The sequence below is a fragment of the Corvus brachyrhynchos genome, unplaced genomic scaffold (genome assembly GCF_000691975.1).
Source record: "Corvus brachyrhynchos isolate BGI_N302 unplaced genomic scaffold, ASM69197v1 scaffold136, whole genome shotgun sequence".
Lineage (NCBI taxonomy): Eukaryota > Metazoa > Chordata > Aves > Passeriformes > Corvidae > Corvus > Corvus brachyrhynchos.
Genome location: NW_008239080.1, coordinates 6,849,992 through 6,877,518, shown reverse-complemented (window position 1 = coordinate 6,877,518; position 27,527 = coordinate 6,849,992). Strand labels below are relative to the sequence as shown.

At 39.6% G+C, this 27,527-nt stretch overlaps 1 protein-coding gene across 5 annotated transcripts in view; it reads left to right on the top strand.

Moving 5' to 3' along the window:
- The first annotated feature begins 5,153 nt into the window (after nt 1-5,153).
- MLIP (muscular LMNA-interacting protein) overlaps nt 5,154-27,527 on the top strand; it is a 103,868-nt gene continuing 81,494 nt past the window's right edge. For 2 of the 5 annotated variants that reach the window (XM_017739325.1, XM_017739324.1), the window contains exon 1: nt 5,164-5,423. In XM_017739325.1, the coding sequence (XP_017594814.1) occupies nt 5,361-5,423 (63 nt within the window). In that variant the 5' untranslated portion in view covers nt 5,164-5,360. Of the gene's footprint in view, nt 5,424-27,527 lie in introns of all 5 variants that reach the window. The other 3 variants (XM_017739326.1, XM_017739328.1, XM_017739329.1) reach the window with 3 other exon arrangements.

Genomic DNA, 27,527 nt, shown 5'->3' with positions numbered 1-27,527 from the left:
GGCTATGGAGCAGTCCCTTGTTAACTGTGGGGAACGGGCTTCTCCTCATTCGCAGCTGCCACATCATTTAAAAGATAGCTATGAAAGTATTTAATGCTTTACTAATGTATTTCATTAGCTCCATCCTATCATTGTTACATCCATCGTTGTGGAGGAAGGCATGGAAAACAGTACGAATCAATATGGGAGGGAAGATTTTTTTGTGTGTGTGTAACTAATCTACTGAAGTATATTTTACAGCCCAGGATAATTTGGTTGGCTGGGATATAGCAGTAATATTCAGGGACATCATGTATATAGCTGAAGCAATGGATATCTGACGGAAAAGAGGTCTGTTGTTCCACTCCTATCTGTACCCCTGGAGGACAGTAGATGTAGGACCTTGCCAGCCCAAGGATAGTCCACTTTAAAATAATTGACTTAAAAGACCTGCAAAGAGAAGAACGCACGTACAGCTTCCGTGGACTGCCGTGTCAGAAAAGGCTCTGAGCTCTTGGAAACAATTTATTATGTTGAAATAACCTTCTTTGTTTTCATCCTCAAACATATACAAACTTCTCCCTTTGGAGAATATTTGTCACGGAGTCTCCTGCTCCCTGTACATGACATGTAGGACTCTGCTTCCACACATGCAAAGCAGAAACTTGTGGTGCCTGTGCTGTTTTCCTTTCTCCACGCCTGCTATCTCCTGCTCTGTGAGTATTTGCGGAGCCAGCGGGGTGGACCAGGGAGTGACAACAGCAGCTGTTGGGTTCTGCGGCAGGAATGTGGACCCACCTCTCATAAGGATCAGCTTCCCACCCTTGGCTCCTGGCTGCCTGGAGGTAAGCCTGCTTCATACGCTGTCTTGGTAGTTCAGTCATGCTCTTCATTTCTGCAGGGGTCCTGCCATGGAATACCAGCTAGAAATGCTGCTGGTGTCCTGTCGTTTCCAGGCGTGTGCAAGTGACCTTGGGTGCATATGACCTGGGGTAACATAGGGGGATGCTTGCTGGCAGGGCACGGTGGGGCTGAGAGAAGGGTGAGCACCAGAAATAACCTGGAAAGCTCAACTTGTGCCATCTGCTGGAGTGGCAGTTAAGAGTCATGGGGAAGCCTACTGAGTTTGTGCTTGTTCCTTTCAGCTTTTTTGATTTAAGTGTGGGACAGAAACTCTCTCCATGTTAGAGCTTTAAAAATCACTGTGAGAGTAATTGCTGTATTAGGGTTTTTAACTGGTATATGTTAAGTAGATGGTTTTCAACTGAGTACAGCTTAATTGACCACATCAGGGTAAGAATTAATACTTCTGTTAAATTCTTATGATGTGTCTGATGCTGAGCAAATAAAAGCTATGGGCTTAGGAGAGCAGCAGTGCAGATATGTGACGTGTGGTGTAGCCACTGGCTGGCAGCCCTGGGCTACTGCTGAGCCAGGCTGAAAATGAAAATGTGCAAATTTAAAGAATTGCAGGAGCCACAAGAGTGAAAACACAGCTGAGAGTGACAGAAGCATCATGATACTCACTTGCTTCCTTCTCCAAGAACAGCAGATCAAATGAGCACAGAAGATAACATCTGCTTAAATGCCTTATTTACACGATACTGTTATTTGGGATATACAGCACTTGCACCTTACAAGAAAGCCCACAACTCTCTCCTCCATCAGCTTCTCTTGGCCTCTTGTTAGCTCCTGGTCTGAGAAGAGAAACAGGTGTCAAGAGATGAGTGACTGTAATAAAAAGAAGCAATTGGAAATAGCACAGTAATTTAGGCAATGTCTAGAACATGCTTTTTACTTAGCACCTATTTTCTATGTTTTTCCCTTGCGAAGTAAAACAGGAAATATACAGTTACTAACAGTGTCTCAGAAAGTCCTTGGAGTAGAATAACCATTATTTCTCTGTAGGAATAAGAAATGTACTCTCATGATTATATAAAACCAAATTCTCAGATGGTTAGGATCATGGTCTTTCCTCAGGTTTATTGATGAAATGTCATGCTGAGCAAGGTGTGGTAGATAATAAGGTGATGTCAGCTTTTCTGTGCTCTATCTCCAGGGTCTTTATATAATGGCATTCAGGCTACAGAAGAACCCTGCATCCAGTGTTTGTTTCCTGGGCTCCCTGATTTTAGTGTGATGGCATGAAGTTTGGTGTCATACTCTCTTGCATTCATAGCCTTTTTTTCATGTTCCCATCTCCAATGCAGTTTGCTCCAACTGCCTTGCAGTTGCGTGGTCAGCAGCATGATGCATTCTGAATGTAAATTTCCATTCATGAGAAGTGGAGATTCTCAAGTGAGTGCTGTTAGATGCTTTTACAAGAATGTTAATGGAAAACCCACTTGTGAAACTACATACTCTCACCACTATCTTATGTTAAAATTATTGAGTACAGTTCACTCCATAGTCAATTCCTTGTGTCTTTCTATAGTGATTGTCTTTGATATCAGAGGGTGAGATGACACATGAGAACAGTATTAGACCCTGCATGTAAAGACTATAAACATTACTGAAGATTAAGTTTTAGGGTAGTTAGGATGAGTGCTAAGTTACATGCAGCATAAACACCAGATAAAAATCTGCCATTACTTGCTTATAAATGTCTGGAGTCCTGCATTGCTGGTTAATATTGCACCACTGAGAGCCTACTCTTTTACTGACATGGATCTCTGTTCCCCAGCCCAAGGAGGAAGTGACTTCCCTGGGAGCCACTGTTCGGAAGCCTGCTGACCTCCAGGGTCTCCCAGCTAGCAGTGGGATAGAGCTGGGAGGGCATCGAGCTGACACAGCTGAATGTGCCCACCCGAGGTGCTGCTGTCCTTGTCTGTCATTTCAAACCATTGCAGATGGACAGATTAATGGGAGTGGAGGGGCTTCAGGTTCTTCCCCTGTGCCGCAGGAATGGCCGGTAATGTAAGCAGCAGCATAGTGCAAGCTGCTGTTTGGGTCCCGCTGAGGACCTCCTTTGAGGTCTTTAAGTGGTGCAAGGACATTATGAAATCCCTTGCCACAGGGATAAGTTTCAGCCTCAGGAAAGATTATGAAGATACGAACTTACTATTGTTTGCCTTCCCACTGAGGAGTGGAGAACTGCAGATTTCCTCTGGGTATTATGTTGCTTACTCTTGCTCTTTTTATCCCAGCATTTCCAGGAGACACAGCAGGGTGATTTTTTACTTCATGACATCAAGCTCATATTTATTCCCTCTGCTACAGCAGCTCTTGCAGATTTGACTGGTTCTTTGCATTTGCCTTGCCATATTTACTCTTCTGCTGGCTGTCTTACACAGGTGAAAGAAAGACTAAAGAAAAACAATTGTCACTGAACTAACTTTTTCTTTGTTCTGAAGAATGTTTCAGAACAGGAACAGTTTAAGGTTTGGGGGTTTTTTATCAACTTTTCATGTATAAGGTATGTAGACTGTTGGGAGATGACTTGCTACCTTCCTATCTAAGGCTCTAAAGATCACGTGAGTATAACATCTATCAAGAGACATGCCTAAAGGAGTGTGCCTAGTTATAATAGATAAAAATATAATGATAAAAAAAGGTTCAATATTTATTTATTAATTTATCCCATCTACTTATTTATTTATTTTATGAGAGCCTTCTTTTACCAATGTGTTGACGGGAAGAGGTGGAAAGGATGTGTGTTTATGAGGGATTTAGTTAAATGCTTAAACAGCCAGCTTTACAGCAGGGCTAATGAACCACAGATTACTAGAGAGCATGTTCTTGTTTAACAGTAGCAAACATTTTCTGTGTTACTCTGTGTCTTCATGCTTCCCCTTCCCTTGCTGGTAGGGGCAGAGCCAGCCTTGTGTGAATCACACCTTAGGCAACATGATCCCAGTTGATGTCGCAGCAGAAGGGTGTGTTGGAAACCTTGGCATCCTCAGCAGAGCTGCTGAGAGGTTCCTCCAGCACTCCAGTTTCTATTATTGGCCTCCTGACTTTATCATTGTGAACCAGAGCCAGGTTATTCTTCAGCAGTCAACTAACAGACTCCACAACCACCCTCATATGGCTGTCAGCTCCATTTTAGTTGTTCACTGGTCATTTCTTCACAGTGCCTGCTGGAAGTTTAGCAACTCTTTCTGCATTTCAGAAGTGCAAGATGTCGTATTCTGATACTAGGAAAGGAGAGTACACTCTGCATGAGGGAATGGGGGGATAGCTCTGTTCCAAAGACTCAACAGGGAAAGACCAATAGTTATGGTAAAGTGCTGTTTTAAAGTATTTTTCTGTACACTTTCATCTCTACATAGCAACATGTGGTGCCAGTGAATTATATTTGTCATTTTATTTGCTTAATAATCTCTGTGAACTCAAGTTAGTGCTACTGAGACATAGCTATTAATTTTCATGGACTTTCTTGGAGTGAAAGCTCCTCTGGACTTGGGCTCAGAGGGAAGCCAAAGCACAGGGGTTGAATTAGAACCTTTGGACAAGCTGAGATACATGAAGGCACACCGAAGTGAAATAGAAATATAGATTTTTAACTTTTAGTAGAAATATGTGCTAAGTGCCTTAAACATTAAAGAGCTGTAGCAGAGACCTTAAACACAGTTCTTGCTGCAGCAGTGGTACCTTTTCACAGAATTCTTTACTTTAGACAAAATATAGATAGAATGATACTGTTCACATATTTTAGATGGAGTGTTCACATAAACAAGAAGAACTGATAGAAACTGTATATGCAAATCTGTGTAATACATGTGTAACACTTGTGTAAGACTTACGAGTGTTAGAATTAGACCAGGATAGGTTAAGAAAAAGAAAACTAGAATTGTGTGTTAATCTTATTGGTCAGTTAACAAGTATAATCCACACTTCTGTAAGAAAAAATAAAGAGAATATAGAAGAAACTAGAATTAGAAGAAGAAGCTGTTTTTGCCTGCTGTTTGCCGTTGCTGCTTGGCTTTAGCATGTAACTCCCTTGAACTCTGCCTTCAAGAAAGCTATGAGACTATGAAATAAAGAACTTAGCAGAACAGGAGCCTCCTCTGCTCTCTTACCCTGGTCTGAGAAGGAAGGGTACCCCGTCAAAAGCTCAACAGGATTTTTCAGTGTGAGCTTTTGGGATAGAGGGGAACAAGGAGAGAATGAATGGGGCTGGTAACCAAAATCCATCCTGAACAATTTGCTGTGATACCAAACCAATGTTTATTGTTATCAAAGGCAGCTGTCTCTCTTCTCTCCACGCTTCTATTTGTGGATTTTCGATGGCTATAAATGGAAACACATGCTGACCAGAAATCACCACAGCGCTCCTGATACTTTTCTGTCCTGACTCCAAAAGTGCAGGGATATCTAACATGTAGTCAGGTTGAATCATTTCTGCTCAGGATATTAGCTGATTTTTATTCCCCTGGGAAATGGAGTTAGGAAAACGTGAAAGCAAAGCCTCAGGAAGAGAAGCTTTAGAGGAAAAGCAAATGGTAAGCTATGTTGAGAAATGTTGATATTTTAAATTTTTTTTATTGTAATTATAAGCAGGAAAAGGAAATAATCTATTGTACTTTATAGGAGTATTTCCTGGCTTCCTTTAACCACTGACCTTGAAGATTAAAACTTTATTCATGTATGTTAAATTAATTATAAATTAATTATGACAGTACATTTCTATGGAAATTATGGAAATTTGTGAATGCATTTTGTGTGCATGTGAAATGCAAAAACTGAAATCTAGTTAAACTTTGATTTGTTATCGTAACCCAAACTGATAGCTAATATCTGTGAGTTTCTTCTGTTTTTCTTAAGGGACAATTTCGTATCTTTGCACATTATGTTCCATAACTTTAGATCAGTAAATGGCAGAAGAAATTTTTTGTGTCTGGAGTGAGTCTGAAACTTACTGAAAAGAGGTGTCACCAAAACAAATTATTAGGAGAAAGTGAAAACAGTCAAAACAATTAGCTTATTCCTAATTAGCTGAGGCTTGCAATGCAATTTATAATTTGCCTTGTGTTAATGAGGTTTTTTTCTTGATATCACAAAAAGGGCAGTTTTTTCTTGGCTTTGCAAAGCTGTCAAGAAAAGTGGTCATCACTCTTGCTAAGAAAGAAATTAGCACTGAATTTTTTAGCACTTAAATGGTGGTGTTGTGTTGATTTGGTTTCGTAGTGGGCCAACTTTTACTCCTGTTTAATCACAACGTTGGCCTCCACTAGCCTCAGTTAAGTGAGTTTTGGCAAGCTTGTGTGTTAGTTAACAGTTTTAAATACAACTTCACCAAGGCAAGATGCCTTGGGTAGGAAATAGGGAAAGCAATGAAACTGAAAGTCATGACCTGGTCTTACAGTATTTTTCTTTAAAAAAGCAGTGTTTATCTAAAGAGTAATATCTGAAAGAGCATTGCTAAAGCTCCAGCATTAAGTTCTAATGGAAATACTATTTATTGTTTTAATTGTTCATTTTCTCATTAATTAATTCTTTAGACAATGACCTCATTTTCAATTTGTGGTTGATATCTAAAATATGAGGAAAACTCATCAAAATTAAAAACAAGTATAAAATCCACTTAATCTTCAGGGAACGTTTCAAAGGAAACCCTTGAAATTTTGTTTCAGCTCATGCATAGAGAAAATATATAGCCATGTAATCAGCCAGTATGGTTATCTAATTGCAGACCATATCCTCATGCACAAAGTATTGACCAGCCAACCTTAAGTAAGGCTTTTCCAAAATGCAGAGTGCTTCATTTGGAACACTAATGATCTGCTGATGACCTTCTCTGTGTGCATCATTTACTAATTTTAAGAATAGCAAACTGGAGCAAACAGGGACCCCAGTGATGGGAGCCGTGCTAACACCCACGTCAGGTCACACACTGTTCAGTAGTTTCAAAACTAAATCCTCCCAACACATTGAGCTGAGAGTGTCCCTTGGCAGTGGCAGGTCACATTCCCGTGGATGCTCAGTGAGGGGGATACAGACACTTTGGCTCAGTGTGTTTCTCACCACTCTGTTCAGTGGAGGAATGCCTCAGCTGTACGCCAGTTCTCCCAGCCCTTTCCCTGTCCCCTTCCAGCTGAGCCCCAGCCTCCTCTACATCCCACCTCAAACTGTCTCTGCCTGTTTAGTCTTAATGCCTTTCTTTTTGTTTGCTAGATTGATTTCCCTTTGCCCCCACATTTTTTCCCTAGTTGTGTATCTCCTGGATTTTTATTGATTCTGCCCTTTTTTCTTTGTTACATGCAGGTCAGGTCAACTGACTGTGTGGTAGCAGTGTCAATCTGTGGCACAGATGCTATTTGTACATGCTATTGTTGGTGTCTGTTCACATATTTAACTTCAGTAGAGCAAATACATAAACTGTTTCATATTCTGCTTCCACCTCTTGTGCTGCCTTTTTGCACTTCAGCTCAGTTACAAACTCTGTTTGGCCACACTGGTGTCCTGATAAGTCTGCTTGTATTCCTGAATCATGAACAGTCTTGCATGTGTGTAAGAGGCTGTTTTCAAGGACGTGATGGCTTTCCCAAACTCCCTGTGTTTCCAAGCTGCCTTCTACAGTATCCCACTTACCAGCTTCTGGATAGGCTGAAGTCACTTTTCCTAAAGCCCAGGGTGTGTGTTTTGGTACTTGTCTGCCTCAGCTCCCTGCAAGGTCTTAGGCCTCACTATTTCACAGTCACCACAGCCAAGCTTGCCACTGAGTGTAACATCCACAGGCACTTTTCCCTTGTTTATGAATAACAGATCCAGCTGTGTATGACACTGGTTGGCCCATCCTGTGCCTGAATCAAGAAGTAGTCCTTGACACCCTGCAGAAACTGTCTGCAGTGCTTGTGCCTTGCCATTTTGTTCTCTGCAGGTGTCACAAAAGCTTAAGGCTCGCGTGAAAAACCCCAAACAAACAGGGTGTGGAGTCCAGATACTTCCCTGAGTTGTTTAAAGAAATTGTTGTGAGCAGCACTGCCCACTTCCTCACCCCTTCTGTGCTCTCTATAGCTCAGTCCCACTGTGATGTCACCCTCCCTGGCCTCTCCTCTGTCCTGACCCAGGAGCACTCACCCAGCCCTGTTGTTCAACCTGTGCAAAAATTCTCCACATTTTAGCTGCTGCTGCACACAGAGATTGTCTTCTTTTCCCTGCCTTTCTGAAGAGCCTCACAGCACTATTGCCATGTGAGCTATCCCAGCGTATCTCAGTTATTTCTGTAATGTTGTAGTTTTGTGACCTATATGTATTTGTATGTGTGAGACCAATCTTGGATTTGTATGCCTTGTTACAAATATTTTCTAGTTATTTTCAAAAGAACGAAGTCTATGTCATTCTGAAAATATTCTGATTGTAGCATGTCAATCAAATAGAGACCAGTTCATGCTCAGAGTCTAACATAGAAGACAACCTCACAGACAGGTTTATGAAGTGGTATTGTACCTTTACACTCACTGCTTACTGTGGATGAGATAAATAATATAAAATTCTCTACCACTTCAGGCTTTTTCACGTAATATTTGTGAAATTTATTGTTAAAGAATTCCTGTCCTTGCTTCCTGGAGGAAGACTCTTCGGCAGCCAGAATCCTGAAGAGAGTCTTTGTGTGGAGCTGACTGTGGGAATGGAAGATAATGGAGGGCCCATTTTATGAAGGGAAAATAGAATGACTCACTATAAAATAGATTGGACTAAGTAGATGGACATAATTTTCCTTTTCATAGCTTTGATAGCTCAGAAGGATACAGTAATTCTGGAGTTTCCCTACTGAAATGATGACTCACCTCAAAATAGTCTGTTTTCAGAAGTCCTCATACCTTAATGCATATTGCCTTATTTGAATTTATTTTAATTATATTTCACACTTGTCTCTTTCTTAGTTGATCTATTCTGTCCCCATGAAAAACAGCACATAAACTATTGCATTTAAGATAATGTTTACATTGGTATGTTTAACAGGGAACATTTAATCTTTGTACTATAGTTTGCATTTTAGGGTTTTTCTTCTTACATGGAGTAGCAATAAAGAACAGTTCTGTAGAGAATATAAATCAGCCAAATGGATATATGAATCAGAACGAGTTCCATGCACTCCTTGAAGTGGCATTAAGGTTAGGTTTTGAATGAGAGGGTTGCAGGACTTCATTCAGAGAATAAGCATTTGGTTTTCACAAACAGTATGTGGATACAACTTATACAGAGCAAGGCAATTTGGATCAAGTCCACCCAAGCAAAACAATGATTAATCTTTGTACTCTAGTAGCAACATCAAGAGTCCTGTCAATATCAGGTCTTCTCCATGGGAAGTGTGGGAAGTAGAGATTCCTTGAAGAAGGCAGCCTGTTTCCTGAAGTTTGCCACCTAAGGGAGCCCAGACAGAATGGAGGATGGTGACTAGTGAGGTGATGGCAGGTCCTGCTTGCAGGTTTTGTTGTTGATTTAACGACATGTAAACCAGGTGAGAAGCGAGCATGAGATGGGAAGGGTTGTTTGAAGAGCAGAAGATAAGAGAGCTGGGTGGAGGCTGGTGGGAGTGGGCAGGGCAGGGAGCGCTGGCTACAGCCATGCCTCCATGGAGACTTCTTCTGCTAGGTCACCCTCGCTCTTGTGCTGTGAGGGCTGGTGTCAGACAGCTAGAGACGGCAGCACTCCCTCTGGGCTTAGGCTGTCGCTTCTTTGCCAGGAGCAGGACCCCGTGGCCAGTGCTCTGACATACTCCCTCTGGGCATGCACCAGGCAGCTCCTGCTGGTGGTGGCTGCAGCCAGAGAGGTGTGCTAAAGCCTCAGTGGATCGCCCCAGGGAAGGAAGAGGAGCCGAGGGAAGAGCGAATGTTTCTTTGTGCAGATACAGGGAGTCAAACGCCTGGACAAAGGGATCATCTTCGGCAGCAGCAGAAATCTCCGTGGCTGAGTAACAGCAGAATAGCTGCGTCTGCTCATAGCCTTGGAGACGAACCGAGCTTGTGCCTGTGTGACACACCAGCCCCTGAGCCACTCCTCCTGGTGGGGGGAGCGAGCCTGGAAAGGTCGAGGTGGGAGGGATACGGTTGCTGCTCTTGGGAAGCAGCTCGAATTGGAGTCTGTGAGAGGGGCAGGTCTGTAGGTTCCTCGTGTATCAGGTATCTGGTGTCCGTGCAGAGCTCAGGGTCTCCACCCTCGTACACATCTAGCCAGGACGGTGGTGCAGGAGCACAGAACAGCACTGCTGAGGTCGCATCTTTCTCGTGGAGAGAGGAGGTGATGATCACAGCTTGTGAGGATGGCAGGGATTCCGAGGGGGAGAAGAACAGTGATAGAGCCCGGAGTGCAGAACGTACCGGTGCTTCAGCAGGTTACATGCTCTGAGCAAGCCGATGGCACATGTACACAAACCCCTGCTCCTCTGCCAGTTCTCCCACCTAACAAAGGACAGGCTAGGTGACTGCTAGACTGCCAATTTACATTCAGGTGAGACGGTAAAGGTGAGAGGTGAAGTGAGTTTTTGTTTAAGTCTGCTTTCCTCACTGGTTTACTTTGCACCTTGGCTTTTCTTCCGTCTGCTGTAAGAACACACCTACCCACAAAAGAAACTCCTAAAAATACATTGCCTGCCTGAATCCTTTCCTCAATTTGATAATTTGGTGCTGAAGTTTGAGTATCATGCTCATCTCACGGCATATGAAATTAAATAAACACAGAAGTCTACAGTTAGAGGTGGTTTTATATGTGTATATATGTAAATAATTCCTGTGTATCTAAAATAAGAGTTTTAGTTCTTGCTGTGGAAGGTGTGTGTGATCTCCTCTGGGAGATTTTGTCATGTAGCTGAGTTCAGGTGGGTGAGTTGACACACTTAAGGCATTTTGTGCTACTTTGTCCCACATTACAGCAGCTTTGGCAAAAAGGATTGCTTCCACTTTCAAATAATCCAGAGCTTTGTAGATCAGGACTGAGGCTTTGTAGTTGCTACAGCAAGAAACTGGTAAGATCCTAACATGGAGGCAATTGCATCTTGCTGTACAGGTGTAGGAAAGTGACCAAGGCAGAGCTCCAGCCAGAAGATCACCATTTCCTCTTGCATACCTAGAGTTGCATTCCTGTTGTTGCATCCCTGCCTAACTGTGTGGATGCATGGATTACTTCAGCAAGCAATCACCCAGAAGGAGGAGGAGGGAATAAACTTGGAGCCTGCACGTAGCAGCGTATTTTTAGCACTGTTGGTGCAACGTTAAACAGGACAAAAGAAAATGGGAAGCACTGAATCCTGGTCTTCCCTTCTTTCTAATCCTGTCACTGAACATAAGTGTAACGAGGCAAGAGCTGCCTTTTTTTTAAGCTAATGCCAGTCTTACAGAGGCACTGCTGGAACATTTGAGGTAGGCTTTGGTTGCATCAGTGGGAAAAGAGCTATCTTGGAGAGGTGTCATCAGTGCATTTTTGGTTGGAGGTTATGTGAAACATTACCATACATTCTCACACGGGTGTTCCGAAGAGAAGTGCAGCAGATTCCTGTAGGGTCTCGGATGTTGTGGTAAAAGAGGCTTTTCATGAACAAGTAGCAATGGCATATTTTAATGTTTTGGGGTGAGGAAAGAGAGCCCCTGTAACAGTTGGATCAATTGCTGCCACAAAGTCATGCAGGGCAATTCAATTGATTGAATTCTGGGTGAGGCATCAAGAAAAAGAGTGTTAGTACGGAGAGACAGCCCCTGTTGATGAACTAAAGCAGTTCTGGGAGATAGTTCTAGGAATGGAACTTTCTAGAATTCAGTTAAATTAAAAGATTGTTCTGTGGTATGCTATTGGTTTGATACTTGCCTGGAGGATACCCAGGTGTAACTTGAGAGTTATGAGTGAGAGACCACTTCCAGAAATAAATTTGGCTATGGAGCCTGTTTAGAAAAAAACCCATTTTTTCCAAAGATATTCCTCAGGAATGTGTGAGTTATGGGTGATACTTGTGAAGAGGTTCACTGTCCACTGCTGCTGCTCACACTGAAATTCAGAATGAACACTCGGAAAAGCTCCTTCATTAGAAGTATAGGGCAGCACTGGAACAACCAGGGTATTTCTGGACTATCCACTTTGGGAAATTTTCAGGACTGCTGATGGGGTGTCCAGGCTCCTGGATCATGTGTGTGCCTGGGTTTTGTGAGTGTGCATTTTTATTGATAATTTTTGCCTGTTCTGGAGCTAAGTTTCTCACTTTCTATGCAAATTAGTTGTCATATGTAATTCATTCTTCTGGACCCTTCTGGAGATGGGTTGGAGGACACTGGGGGTCGTTGGTGGTCTTGTTGGCAGCCATTTGTTGGCAGCCCATGCCTACTTCTAGACCTCGTTCCTGCACTTATGCTGTGCTGTGTTGTGCTTATCTCCAGAAAGCAGAACAAGGATGTTTATCCCAGAAAAGTGCTGCCCTACCTCTGTATGGCCTGCTTCTCCAGTCACATGTAGTGAGGCATCAAGCCTCCCTCAAGTATGGTTGCTTATTTTCATCTCTTCTTGAGAAGAAGATTCCAGTGGATGAGGAGAAGCGAGAGTAGGGTAGCCTATGTTTCACTTTTTAAGAATATAGTCTGCTGCACTGATGGTAGCAAAGGCAGGCTGAAGAAACACAAACTGTGTGTGGAATGAGTTTGTGCTGCAGACAAATGATGAGGCACTGCTGAGGACCTGCCACTTCCTAACAGGTTGGAAAATGGAGCAATGCCTGGTGGTCCTTAATTTCTAGGACAATCTAAAATGTTTCCTTCCTGTTGCTTCTCCTTTAGAGGAAAGCACTACCCTCACCCCTAAGTTCTGTGTATCAAAGGAGCAGTGCTTCAACTCTTGATTGAACATGAAGGTCATGCAGGAAACCTTTCTGCATTTAATGCTGCACTGTTGAGACTTAATGGTTACCTTTTTTTAAAGGACTGATGGTGACTTGTAGTACATATTGCAAAATACTTTCTGATGGCAATTTTACTATATTAATACCTTCCTGGTAACAAAGATCCATTCTTGAGAAAAAGGAAAAAAAGCGGATTTGCTGAACTTAGGGGAAAAGTTAATTTTGCTCAACCACTTTTAATTTGTTCAGAATTCTGAAAAGTAGAAAGTAACTGGTTGAAGCTTTCCGTATCTTGAATTGTATGCAAATAGATGTATTCATACCCCAGAACTGACAGAAATCCCCAAAGCAATTTCACATTTTTCTCTATGAGAGAGAAATTGAATCACTGCCATTCTTTCTTTGCTGTATCATGTTTCTTGATCTTGAAGAACATTTGGAAATCAAACATGGGAAAATTATAGTGTTTTTTAAATATTATGTTTTTAAATGATGTGAAATGAACCGACAATATTTTCTTTAACCATTTAAAATTGAAGATTCAGGGAAGAGCCATAAAATTTTTTTCCCCTGTTGAATAGATTTAAAATTGTTTTCATAGGAATTCCATGCATCTCATAAAATGTTACTGACAGTGCATTTATCACCATTTTACTGCTTCTTAAAAATACAGCTGTTGGTGGTGATTTTATATAACAAGAATACTTGAAAAAATCATTAGATTTTTCAGCCTCAAGCAAGAACTAAGTGGTTTAATATTCTTCTTTAGTAAATGCACTTTGAAATATATCCAGATCAAACCCAAAACATCAACTGAGTTAAGTGATAATCAGGCAAAGAGTAATTCTTAGCCAAGCTCCTGAGCCAAAACTCAGCTCTTTCAGCCTGAGACAACAAAAGCAAAATGCAAAGTGTCTGTATTTGAATTCCAGCAGAGGAGAGGACATGATTTGTCTTTCTCTCTGCTCTTCTTTAATAGATAATGTTGTCACTAATGAGATGGAATAGATCTCAGTTAAAAATGCAGCGGCTTTCCTTGTAACAATCTTATTTACAATCTTTTAGGTGAATTGACACTGATATTTACATATTAAAAAAAAAATCCAAAGAAAATGTCACTGTTTTTTTTTGTCAGCAGAGAAGTAGCTAAATCTTGACAAGAAAGGTTTTATTTTTAAAATTTCATTTTATTTTTAATAACAATATATTCTAGCTTACACTGTCTTTTTCTGAGAAAGAAACTGTATGTGCTGAAGGATTATAATGATAAATGATTCCTGTAGTGACTTTCAGTTCCTCCCCAGTTTCTAAGGCTTAGAAGTCGGGGCTGTGGGCCCATGACTTGTGGTGACACAGTGCTGCATCGTGTGATGGATTGCCTGGGATTTTTAGGGGCTCCAGTGCACTTTAAAGTTTATCAGAGCAAATTTAATTTTCACTTTGTTTCATTTGCTTTGTTTTATTAATAAGTGTTATGATAAAAGTGTCAATAACAGGATTACAGGCTATTTCTTTGTTCTCCAATGGTGATTTTTCTTAGGAATCACCATGGTCAACTGCATGGGGATACAATATGACCTGAAAAAAAGAGTATTTACCCCCAGTGGTCTTATAAGTAAAATATGATAAAATAAAACCCAATATTTCATCCTTCTGTTTCCAATTGAATATTTTTTGCATTTTTTAAGAACATATGCTTCTTGACATATGCAGAAAATCCAAGTCAAATGGTTGAGTTGCCCAAAGAAAGGGAAAGCTGGTATTTTCACCCTTCCACATAATGGCAGTCAAAGGGATGAGTCCAGAAAATGGTTCTGCATACTGCAAAGTGCTCTCAGAAATTACCCCTGGCAGCCAGCTGTGTGCATAACACTCTCAAAATTACTAGGGGCAAGTTAAACCAGTTTCTTGAAACCAGCTAAATTTGTAGATATTAGTAATTTTTAAGAAGTAGAAATGATCAGACCACTTGAGTTCTAGGAGCACTGCCTCTGTGAAATGCTCAAGTACTGCAGATGTAAGTGTCAAGTAAAAGGATGGAAATAATTGTCATGGTGCTCTGGGCAGTGCAAGGCTTGGGAGGGGTGTGAGACTGAGCATTGCAGAATTAGGATGTGCTTTGACATGTGCTGATTTAGATTTTCAGAATATACTCTGGTGCAGCAATATTACGTATTCCTTAAAATTCAGTACTTATTCGAAGTGTTGACCCCAGTATTCTGAAGGAATCTCTTTGCTGTTTCTATACTGGAGTTTCTTGATAGGAAACTCTATTAAGAACAGAATTACTTATATGCTGTTATGTTTGTTGTGTATTGTAGATATCTTGTAAAACATTATTTGTCTATGAAATTGTATATTAGAATTTTCTAATTAATGTTTTTGTGTTCTGTTTTTATTACTATTTCTCATACAAAATCTTACAGGTTTAGATGTTCTTTCATTAATGATGCAGGATAAAGTTGCCTTCTTTCAGACTCCTTAAACAAGAACAATTTGTTCCAATAGTGGAATTATATTTGAAATAATGGCTTTTGCATAAAGCACAAATAGTTACAGTAGTTATCTCACTGAGCTATCTCAGGGTGGCAGTGATTCGGTTTGATAGTTGTTTGTCTTCCTTTACAAGTACAGAAAGTGTCTTGTATTTTAGCTACCCTATTTTTGATGTCTGTGAGAGGGTACAATTCTAAATGGATATCCAGGTGTTTACACGTGTAGCCAAGAATTTATCTAATTTTTATATAACTGCGTATAAATGATTTGTATGTCTAGTCACTGACATAAAATATATTTAGGTACCTTCAGAAGCAGATAGCCACTTTCAATCAATGCCTGAGTGAGCAGATGATGATTTTCCAGTACATCTATAGTTACTTACATGTAACTACTTGCAAACAGACTAAATTATACGTAAAGTGATGATCTGTGTGAAACGCTGCCCTACAGTACAACAGATGCAAAACAATGAAGAACAGTGTTTTTGTATTTGCAGGTGTGGGACATGCAGGTATGGGAAAGAATGTGCAGCATAAAGCATGAAGGGAGTTGATAAGCTGTTTTGTAAAACCAGCTTTCACTTTTGACACAGAATACAAAGGTATTTTTAACATTATTGGATGTTTCTGAGTTCAGTGCACCAGCTTTTGCTCTCAAAAGAAGAGACCAGGACTTGTTCAGAGTGTGACTGTGCCGTCTTCTGAGAGAATCAGGCCATTCTGGGAAGTATCCTAGCCAAATATTCTTTTTTATCTGAGAAGTGGAGGAAATTGTGAGGGATTTTAGTGCTCCAGCTTAGTGAATTTGAAAGGAATCAGATAATATTTGGATTCCAAATGATTGTTTTGGTAACCAGTGGAGAATCTAACTCATTGCATAAATATTAATAATATTTGCATCATCATTAGCATTACTAATGCTGTAATTTTCTATGATTTGTGTTGCAATTTCACCCACAAATCATCTGCATCAGGGCCTTTTAGCTCAAGTTTAGGAGTAACCAATGACTACTCATCTGCTGAACACACTGCACATGCTATTGTATACTAAATTCTTCATATGAATTCGTTGTAAGTGTCTTTCAAGTTCAGATGTTTGTTTTAAGCTGCTATATTGAATATTTGGAAAAAGCATGAAGTGCTTCTGAGTATTGCTTCAAGTGATCTTGAAGCAATATTCAGAAGACTGTAAACAACTTTTTTTTTTCCCCATCTAATAAATATCCCAAAATAAACATCCCAAACTGTTATGTTCTTCAATTTAATAAATAGTTCCCTACTTAAATGTGTGTAATTTAAAATATGTAGATTTCATAAACAGAAAGTTATTGCCATAATTTAAAATTTATGTATGTTTTTGTGCTGGAAAATGAAGAATGTTTTAAAGCAGTTTTAATGAAGTTTTAAAACCATAATTATATAATAAGTTTAAAATGTTTTCAGAGGAATGAACATATCTGACAGAAAAATAATCAGAAAGTACATTTATATCTATTAGCTGTGTGTTGAAATCAGTTATTTAGAATTTCACTGAAGTGACTGGCTAGGTATTACGTGGAATGGCAAGTACTGAGGGTGTTTGGAACTATGAACCCACAAAGAAATTGGAAGGCACTTTTTAAAAATAGACACAGAACAATGAATTCTATCTCAGTGAAGTTTATTTGCACCAGCCAGTTACTTTTCAAATTTTTGTTATGTTGTCATCTCTTAAGTTCACATTTTTGGCCTGTTATTGTGATGTGTCATCCCTGTCTGTCCTCCTCCAGCTGAACAGCAACACTCCACTGTCAGAAACGCCTCTGGTGCCTGCTTTCATAATGTGGCGTCTCCGCTTTCCCCGAGCATTGCGTGCTGCCTATCAGAGATGTGGGGCTGTGATACCTGAGTAATAAATCCCAGTCTGGCTTTGGGTGTGACATGAGCACCTGGATGTTGAGCTGAACCAAGGCAGTAGCACCTTTGGATAAGCAATAGTGGTAGCATATGTACCTAAGAACTTTTTATCCCCATATTTAGGCACATGTGGGTTTACAGATGCAGAAAAGGGATGAACACTGAATGGAGGAGGAATAGGGGTTGAAAAGTTGAACCTAGGAGAACTTTTGAGGTATAAGTGTTGCTTTGAATTACTGAATTGGTTTTGGTGGGGAGCTTCAGCCCTTTGTTTTTTCCTGAAGCAATGGGTCTTAGTAAAATCATTTTACTCTTTGCTGCATATGTCAGTAAAATCAATGCTGCAGGGAAAAGTACTGGTGAAGTGAAAAAGTGGAGTGAATCTGGGGGGCTCTTTGGGGCAGCTCAGTGGTGCTGTGACAAAATGTGGTTTGCACCACAAACCTTTTTAGTACTGCACACCATAGACACTGTTGTAATACACACATTAGACAAGACTTGAGGAGAAAGCTGGTAAGACAGGAGAGGCAGGGAGTCCTAAAAATTTTTAAAAGAAGGTGGAGAAAAAGTAATAGGAGTCTGAAATGGGAGAAATGAAAGAAAAGGAAAAAAAGGTAATTACTTTGAAAAATGAAGTAAAGAAAGGCTACAAGATGGTGGGAGTGAGAATTAAATAGATATGTGTGAATTTAAAAAGTTCAAGAAACATGGGAATAGAGATAGAGAATGAAAAATAGGGGATATGTTGGGCTGAATCTTCGGCAACCTTATCATTTTAATAATTGATGTGTGGCTAGCTGTATTTTATTGGTCAATGTAATAATTCCATCACTTGTACTGAATATTAAGTTTCCTCACACTTTTGGTAAATAATTATGTAGAATTCCCAGAGCACTTGAGAGAACATCTGTAAATAACTTGTAAGTACAGCTTAACAGTGGAAACTCCCTCTGCTAATATATTTATAACAACCTTTCACACTGGTTAAGTGACTCTCCCAACATCTGTTAATTCCCCACTAGGCACATATAAGCCTCTTCCATGAAAAAGTTTAGTTGTGCTTTTTCACATACTGCAGGATGAGGGATTTCAGTAAGGAGACTAAAACCTTGTTGCCGTTGCATTTTTCTTGCTGGCTCCATCAGCACATCTTTCCACGTGGGTTGATGCTGATAGTAGGGAAAACTTTTCCTTCTGTACAAACAGGTTTTGCCATTGATTTCCATACCCAAGCCTAGCTGAACCATAAACAAGATTTCCCTCCTTTCCTTCTGGCACTTTATATAAAGCACAGGACTGCATTTGTAACTCAGTCTTAACCAATTGTTTTTGTGTTGATCTATAGAAATAGATGTAGATAGGTATAGAGAAGACTTTTATATCCTGGGACTGCTGTATAACTAGAAGCTATATTTCTACTGAGAAAGCTGGGAGTGATACTTTGCATCATATCTTAGAGTGAGAATGCTTCAGCTCTTTGCTTGATTCATTTTGCTATTATTATTTCTATGGTTAATACCTCTCCAGCATTGCAGACAATCCGCCTTTGCTGCTACTCTTTCAGTGGCGTGGTTGCCTTCTCACTCGACAGCACTAGGCAATGTGTCACATTTTTGGTTGACCTCTTGTTCTCCTGTATTTTCTGAAGTGTTTACAGGATTTGTGGCACTCCGGGCATGTGAGGCAGCAGCTGTGCTCCAGCCTGGCAGGAGCTTTGGGCATTATAACAAGAATTGTCCTTTCACAGCTTTGCAGTGCTCTTCAGTCCCATGGTTGGTTCTTTATTAAAGTCTAGAGATAACCTTGGATTTTTTCAGCATTAGGAAACCTGAAGTAATATCAGATAACATAAATTGGACTGTGCAATTGCCCTGGTTGTTTGTGGGATCTTACAAGGTTGTATTTTGGTTCCTTTGTTTTCATTTTGGCTGTCTTCTGTCACTTACAGGAACAACAGACTGACTGCTATTAATCTTTAATTTCTGATACATTATTTATTTTTTGGCATATACTTGCCAACCTGTTTCTCTCTGATAAATACTTAGGGTCACTACTTTGTGTGGTTCTATGCACACACTTCATTAGCAGCACTCCTCCACTGGTTTTGTTTGGATTGCTTCTGTGATTTAATGTCCATAGGGACCAGAGTTTGCAGTTGAAAAATTTGATAACTCCATGAAATTAATTATTGTAAGCATTGTGTGTCTGGCTGCTAATACTGAGATGAATGTAAGCACTGACTGTATTTCCGTTTAGGAAAAGCACTTACACTGTTAATTGCTAGTGCTCAGCTTCATGTGGTTCCCTTTCTAAAACACAGCCAATTTTGATTATATACCATTCTGTTTTGATTGAAAAAAACCAGCAACAAGGCCCAAAACTCTAAAACTTCAAATATTTTTTTTAAAGCTTACCACCACAGAACACAGGTTTATGCAAGCCAGCTGGCTTGCATACTGAAATAGTCCCTCTTCCTGTCTGTTATTATGGGCTCTCTATACAGGCTCGGCTGCAACAAACACAGGTAAAATTTGGGCAACCCCCCCAAACACACACAAGACTTTTTTTTTAAGAATTTTATTGAAAACTCTTGTAACTATTTCATGGCTTTAGCAGCATCTTAATATTCTTGTTAGGGGTACATGTGTGTCTATATCTATTTCTACCCAGTTTTGAAATAGCTAATTTACACTGATTGTACTGGAAGATAACAGTAATGTGTTACTCTCTGGAGTAGAATGGGATGAAGTGCAAAAGTAGAATGGGACTTAGTGCAAAAAATATTTATGATTCTTGTGTTTATTTGGATTTTTCACTTTTTTTTTTTCTGTAAAGTTGATTTAAAAGTGCTCAAAAGAAATTGACTTAGCATAATACGACAGTTTTTCTTCTCTAACATGCTTCTTTCAGTCATATAGGAGAGGTATTTAATATAAAGGATATGTGTCTCCTTCAGCTTGGCATTTTTGGTAATGCATAGCAGCAGTGACTGCTGAAATACAGTAGTTAGCCTGATGGCTAATTTAAAAGTAAAAGGAAAATAGGATGTTTGGATAGAAAGAAAAAGAATGTCATATGTAAAATATTTCTTACCACAAATAGGTCAGAGCTTATTTTGTGTTGCAATAATAGTTCACTACTGAGCTCCAAAATATTATTGGGAAATCCTTATGTGTCTGATTCTTCAGAAAATAGTTAAGGTGTTTAAGAAGAGGGTTTTGAGCCATGGTTTGGTGTTTCACTGCCCTAAAAAAAGGTACAGGGTCAATGTAGCATTGGAAGAAAGAAACATTATAAAAAACAACCTTATCTCTTACTGTCCGTGTTCTCTCCTAAAAAGATGGAGGTAAAAATTCAATTATCAGCATTAGTCACAGTCTAAGATTTGAGTTCCACAGAAAAAACATTCTGCAGTCAAATTCTGCTGCTATTCTTAGGAATTTTTCAACTTTGCCCAAAAGGATGGAAGATGAGACCACTGCTGCTGAGTCACATTGATGACTAACAGAATGGATAATATCAAGTAGGTGTTTGGCTCCAGCACTAACTCTCCTCACCAGTAAATATCTCTACTAAAAGAATGTATGATTAATACATTAATATGATTAAAAATGACCAAGCACAAATGTTTTGAAGTAATATTGTGCAAGCAGGTAAGGTGGTGGCTTGCATTTTTTGTTTGTGTGTTGGGTGCTTCCTGATATAAAACTGAGGCTTAACCTGCATTTTTTAATCCTGGACAAAAATGATATGAGTGAGAGGGGATTATAATATTCCTTGCTTGGCTCACTGCTGTAAGAACAGCATTGGCAATATGAGTTCAGACAACAAGACTGAATGGGAGGTCCAGTCCATCTAGCTCAGTGTCCTGTCCTTGACTGTTACCTGCAGTTCATGCTTTTGGGAAAAAAGGCACAGTGAAAAGGATAGATATTCCTGTGCCTTCCTGTTTCCCCTGAGCTTAGTGTAAATAAGTGGATCTGTTCACCGTGGATGTATTTTCTTGGGTTTTGATCTGTGTTTCTTTTTGGCATCTGGAACTTCCTGATGCAGCAAGTTTCATAATAACTATCTGTTACATGAACTGCCACTTTTGTTTGTATGATAAATTCATGTGGTGCCTCCTGGCAATTTTGTTCTTATACCAAGAATCCATGACACTGGAGTAGAATTTTAGCTTTATAGAGATCTGGTTTTCTATACAATATTATGGTAGGCATAGTCTTGCTCTAGGTACCCACTGGCTCATATTTACAGGGAATCTTGTGCATGAATGGTCCAACTAATGTTACTTAGACAGTCATCATATCCCCTCTTTGAGATGTCTATCATGTACGTCTGAGTGAGAGTAATCTGATTTTTAAAATATCAGTTAAAAAAACCAAGACTGTGATTAATCTGATCCATATTAAACATTTACCTTTGAGTAGGATGGGCTGGCATCTCAGAAGTGCCAATTCCTCTGTATTGCATGTAAAGAGAATGTGACTTAGATGTGGATTTCTGTTCTGGACACCTTTGCATTTGGTCAGATGAATGTTGCTTTTGGGGAGGTCATTCACTACAGAAGAAGAAATATACATTGTATTTATATATGCATTCTGAAACAGATGCTCTATGAAATCCTTCACCATATAATAGACTGGTAAAATGCATTTTACTTGCTGTCCTTCCTCAGACATCCTCTGGGCAGGTGGTAGCTAGATCCTTTGGGCACTAGCTAATGTGCTTTTGCAGTACAGAAAGAAATGGCAAGGAAATTTTATCCAATGAATACTCTTAAAGCAGGGTTTTTTCTTAAAGCCTGACATCATGGTGTGCCCACTTTTTTGTGAAATTGTCTATAACCTCAAGAGAGCCCATTCCTTGGATGATGTATTTCATTTAGATTGTAAAGAGGGCTCCCAGCACAATGTCTCTTCAAAGGTCACCCAGAACATTTTGATTAATGCTATCTTGTGTCTATTTGACAGCTACCAAAAGGGAGGAAAAGAGAACACACAAAAAAAGCAAGGCAGTGTGAAAAAATCCCTTTGCTCCTTAACTAAAGCAAGGTGGCAGGTAAATGTTATCCTCACAAGCACATGGGGTGCAGTGGCTTGAAGAATAAGAGATGCTCCCAGGGCCAAGGGAAGAGGAGAGCTGGTCTCTCTGCACCTGGGAGATAGTGAGCCTCAGCTTGCAAGTGCCTTGGTGGTGTGCCTTTAGTTGAGAGCTTGCCATCTTAAATCCGTTCCAAAAATTTGATCTCCCTGATGGCTGAGGAATCTGTTGCTGCCATACTGAATGTTGGCACAAACATGTTGCCTTGCAATTGATGTTGCCCTTCTGATATCAGCTCTTTCCTGATCCTGATGCCAAATCCATAGAGTTTGATTCAAATAGGTAATTGGAAATTATATTTTGTTTTAACCATTTTCCAGTAGGAAAATATGAGAGAAAAATTTATTCAAAGACATAAACAATTCAAGACTGAGCCAAAAAGTAAGCTTCAAGAACCTCTAGCATTTGGCTTACCCTGGTTTTGCAGTTTTGGTAGCTAACAGCAAATGGCATTTAGTTCCCAGTTGTGCTTTCTGGCATTCTAGCACTATTCTTTCTTAAAAAAAAAAAACAAACAAACCCTAAAAGACCTTCAGAACTATTTCTTGATTGTTCTGGCATTCCAGCATTCATCCCCACAAAAATTTCAGGTGCCAGCATGATCCTTCAATACAGAAATGGTAAAGAAAATATCAGAGTAACTTTTTAAACTTATTCAAGATATCTGCTATGAACTTTGGATGTGAAAGGTAGGCTCTAGATGTTTGAGGCCTACAGAAGATTTCAATATTTTACTTGCTAGTCTTCAGGAATAATTGAAGAGGTGAGAGTGGGTAGACCCCAGGTTACAGTAATTTTTCTCCTATTTCAGAATCTGATTTTGCTTCAATTACCTGATTTTCATTCCCTAAAATCAGAAATTTAGAAGTTCTTATTTTAGATAACAGGGCTAATCAACAGGCTGTGATTCATCTCTCCTGAATTTAGATAGCTGCATTTACATCTGAAGAGGTTATCTAGGCTCCTGTTGCAGTCAGGGAAGGAATTAGGGACTTCTTGGGCATTATTCTGTGATGTAGTTTAGATGCCTATCTTATGGTGAAATGTATTGTTCTCTAAAAAGTTCCTATTCTCTCCCCTTTGACAATAATGGACCCTTGAACAAGCTCATACTTAGATTTGGTAAATATTTGTTTCCTTAAGTGTCTGTACAGGAAATGTCCATTTAAGTTTGCAGAAACTTTGGCTTTTCATATTATTGCAATCCTATTTTTTTTGTCTTTCAATTTATTTAATTCATTGCTCAGAGTTATATTAGATGTGGAACAGGGGTATCAGCAGGCACACCAAAATTTTAGATGTGAAGTTCAAGATATACACAAGTGAAAATGCAGAGAAAATGTAGACTGAAATCTGGGCACAGTCCCAAGAAACAGCTGTTTACATTCCTACTCCTGTGGAAAGGGTTAGGCTATTTTAAGAACCACTGGTTTTGATTGATAGCAGAGGGGATTCCAGCCTGAAAGAGTATTTTCAGCATGTTAAGTATGTCAGGCATTTATTATCTTACACACTCTTGTCTTTTTTTCATGTTTTCTGAAGCTATTTTTCCCCACAACCTCTTTTAATATTCTACTACACCCTATATATTCTTTCTGATAGATTGGGCAAGCTAACAAGGCTCTGCTCATGTTTCTCACTTGAACAGTAAAGGACCAAATGATTAGGAGAGTGTTCAATTTGTACTGTTAATTATGTGAATTTAAGTACAGCAGTTTCCAGGTTGTAATAACCATAACTCCTTCCTTTTAGGAAATGTTGCCATTTAGACTTCACCACTGCAGTGGGATTGACCCACAAAGCTTGTAGATTCCTTTACTGAATTGTCAAAGAGAATAGTCCTGGAAGACTACTCTCCTTGCTGTGTTTGTGAATTCAGCATGGTCTCTATGATTTAGTTACTAGTCAGGAAAGAAAAAATTGTGAAGGGACATCATGTGCCTTGAGAGAGGGCAATCACACCTGCAGAAAAAAATTGGCTGTGTGATAAAAGTAATTATCTGTATTTTCCTAGCAACTCCAATGTGTTTTGGGAAAGTAGAATTAAGAAATGTGGGGGGAAAAAATCTACTCATGGGATGATTTACATATACTTAAATGCTTTTCACCCGGTATTAATTCGTCAAAAAGAGAAGGTAATTATTTAACTAGTATGCATTCACTGATCATCACAGTTACAGTCAGTGTATCTGCCTTCAAATAATCAATGAAAGCTTCACTTGGACTGCAGAGAACTTTTCTACTCCTTTGTCATGAAAGTGCAGGACAGAAATATGTGGAAATCTCCCACTTCCATTGCTTGAACTTTGCTTAATTCCAGAGTGTATATACTCTGTGGAGTATGAATTAAAGAAGTAAAATTACGCAGGAACTCTGCAAAAATTCTTTCAAGAATTAACTGGAATTATAGCAACAGATGAACCAGTTGATTGTTCTCATCTAGTTTTCCATTTCTGTTAGAAAATCATAGTGCAGAAAAATTCAGTTCTAGGAAAAAAAGTGCTTTGCAATATAAAATCTTTACAGACAAATGAGCTTTTCTCATTTAAACAAGAGTAACTTTACAAAGGACACTGTCTACAAACAAAGAAGGACATTTGTAGGAAGAGAGAGGGTTATATCTCACCTGATAAACCTTATTAATACACATAGCCAAGCTGTGCTGCATCACCAAGAGTGATGTACTCAATAACAAAAAAAAAAACCAACCTGTTTTTTGCAAGGGTAAGCTGAAGTGTGATACATATGTGCCTATAGACACAAAGTGACACAGACAGAAATGAAATCCATGGTATTTATCGAAGATACTGACCATGGTACCCACAGCAGGTGAACCCACTTAGTACCTGTGTAACTGAACCAGACACTCTGCCTCATTGCACCTGGTGTCGGATTAACTTAATTTCCTTTGTGCTTGCACTTACTGGAATGAAATCAGAAGTCATTGGCAGTATTTTTTTTAAATTGTTTTTTCTTAGGCTGTTTTGTACAAAACAGCCTAAAACTTAATTCTCCAGGGAGAAATTCTACATTGCCTGAGGTAAAGCAAAAGTCTGGACAGTTGAACCAAGGAGACAAAGAACATCACTTGCACACAAGGAGTTGGGCTGAGGAAGAGCTGGAAAGGGAGCTGCTCTTTCTCTCAGTCACATTGCTCACTGGATTACAGCCTCTGCAAATCAAGCTGGCTTAACTGAAGTTAAGTAGTATGAAGTGGAAATAAATATATATAAAAATGTTAGCCCCAGTCTGCTTTGGTCAAAATTTACTAAAAAAAAAAAAAAATCAGTTTTACTGAAACTTGATGTGGAGTTATTCCAGGCTCTCTAGAAGATTCTGTACCTCCACTTGACCCCCAACATGCAGGAGACCATGGAGCTGGCTGCCTTATTTTTTTATGGGACCCCACCCTGCTTTTGTAAATTATTTGCTTAATCTACAGACCCAGAGGGATGTCTTGGAAGACACCTTAAGTTTTGTTTGCCTTCCCACCACCAAGCCCACTGCTCTAAAGATACTGTAAATCTTAAGAGAGAAGGTAACATATCAGCACTGAGACAGAGCAGTCCAATATTCTGGCATGTAGATTAGTCCAAGAGACAGTGCAATATTATGGCATGTACATTATTTTCAGTCCGTTTAGTCTAAAACAAATCGGGTCTCTTCCTATTTATTTTCCAGATTTATACCACAATTCTTGGGCTAGAGATCACTGAAGACAAAATATTAAATGGCTCATTCTGACCATAGTTGCCAGCTAGCTTACTACAGTGCAAAGCAAGAAGTCTCCTTTTCTGGGACCTGAGATGAAAGGTTTTTCCCACCCAGAGTAAGATTCAGACATAATTCAAATATCTCATTCGAAATTCTGGAAAAGCAATTTTTAGTTCCCTTCAAATCATGGGCTTTCAAGGCTTTTGTATATGAAAATTTCCCAACCACATTCATTTCAGCTTCAATGACTTCATTTTACAGTATACTCTGAGTGTGTTGGTGCCAGTCTGAAACCATATGTCTATCACAAATGCAGAAAGCAGAAGTTATTTTGATAAGTCCTTTGATTCTATGAATTTGATCTGAGCCCCCCTCACAGAACAGAGATCCATGGGGTGGTAATTTCTATTTAATACAAAGGGAAAGGGAAAAGAAAAATCGTTGTCCTCTTTTAAAAGACATCCTACTGGAGTGGGGCGTGGGAATGTGGGTGCCTCCAGCATGCTGGAGACACAGTCTTTGAATAATTTCTTTAAACCAACCTTAAGATGCATCCCAACCCCCAAATCTCACCCTCTGTTAATAATGTCCCTTAACTATTGGTGGGCAGTAAGCAATCATAACTGCTGAATATTTTTGGAATATAAAGCAGTGTAATTGAAGAGGGAGTGAGCATTACCTCTTGCAAGAATGGCCTGTTGCCTGGTGTTTGGGGAATACATGGGGTTAAGTTTCTTCAGGCAGACTTTATTCAGAAAGCTTGTTTGAAAAGGAAAAACAACTGCCTATATTACACACCTGCACCTGTTTAGCACTGTAATCATCTCTATATTGCCAGCCTCTTCCGACTGTAATAGAAAGAATATTTGCTAGATGGCATGGCAAAATGTTTCCTGATCCCCAGCTGAAATACTTTCCTGCTCTGTTTTTTCCCCACGGGTTCTGTGGTGCAGGCCAGTGAAGCCCCAGGGAGATACAAGGAGTGGGTGGCAGTTCACATCAGTGGAAGAAGAAACCCACAGTCCCTTAATACACCTTCAGATGAATTTTACCTCTGTAACGAATTCCTCCTCAGATACTTCACATTTTATGCCTTCCCAAAGCTGCAGGATTCCTTCTTTACTACTGCACAGTTTTAGCTCTTTATAAGCTTTGCTCCATCATTATTGTAATGTTTTCTCATAGGCACAGTGGTGTCAGATTTTTTTGTTTTGCTTACTATTACCAACATATCTAGACAGCTTTAAAGAAAAAAGAAGAGACCTTCAATGGTTTATGTGATGCTAAAGTTGCTACTGCTCTGCAGCAGCGTGCTCCACAGGAATGGAGCCATATGGTATGTAATGTTTTATATGGAATTATGCATCAACAGATAGTATAGATGATAAAAAGTCTGAAGGTGATCACCAGGTGATCTCTGGTTTAACCCAGACCTGTGTTAATGAACAAAGGTTTGTTTTTCTTAAGAGATTCTCCACCTCAAAGGAACTAATATTACGGTGATTTTGTGGTTAGAAAGCTATTTGCTACTTTCTTTGTCATGCTTGAGGTATAGTTTAAGATTTGCCTACATG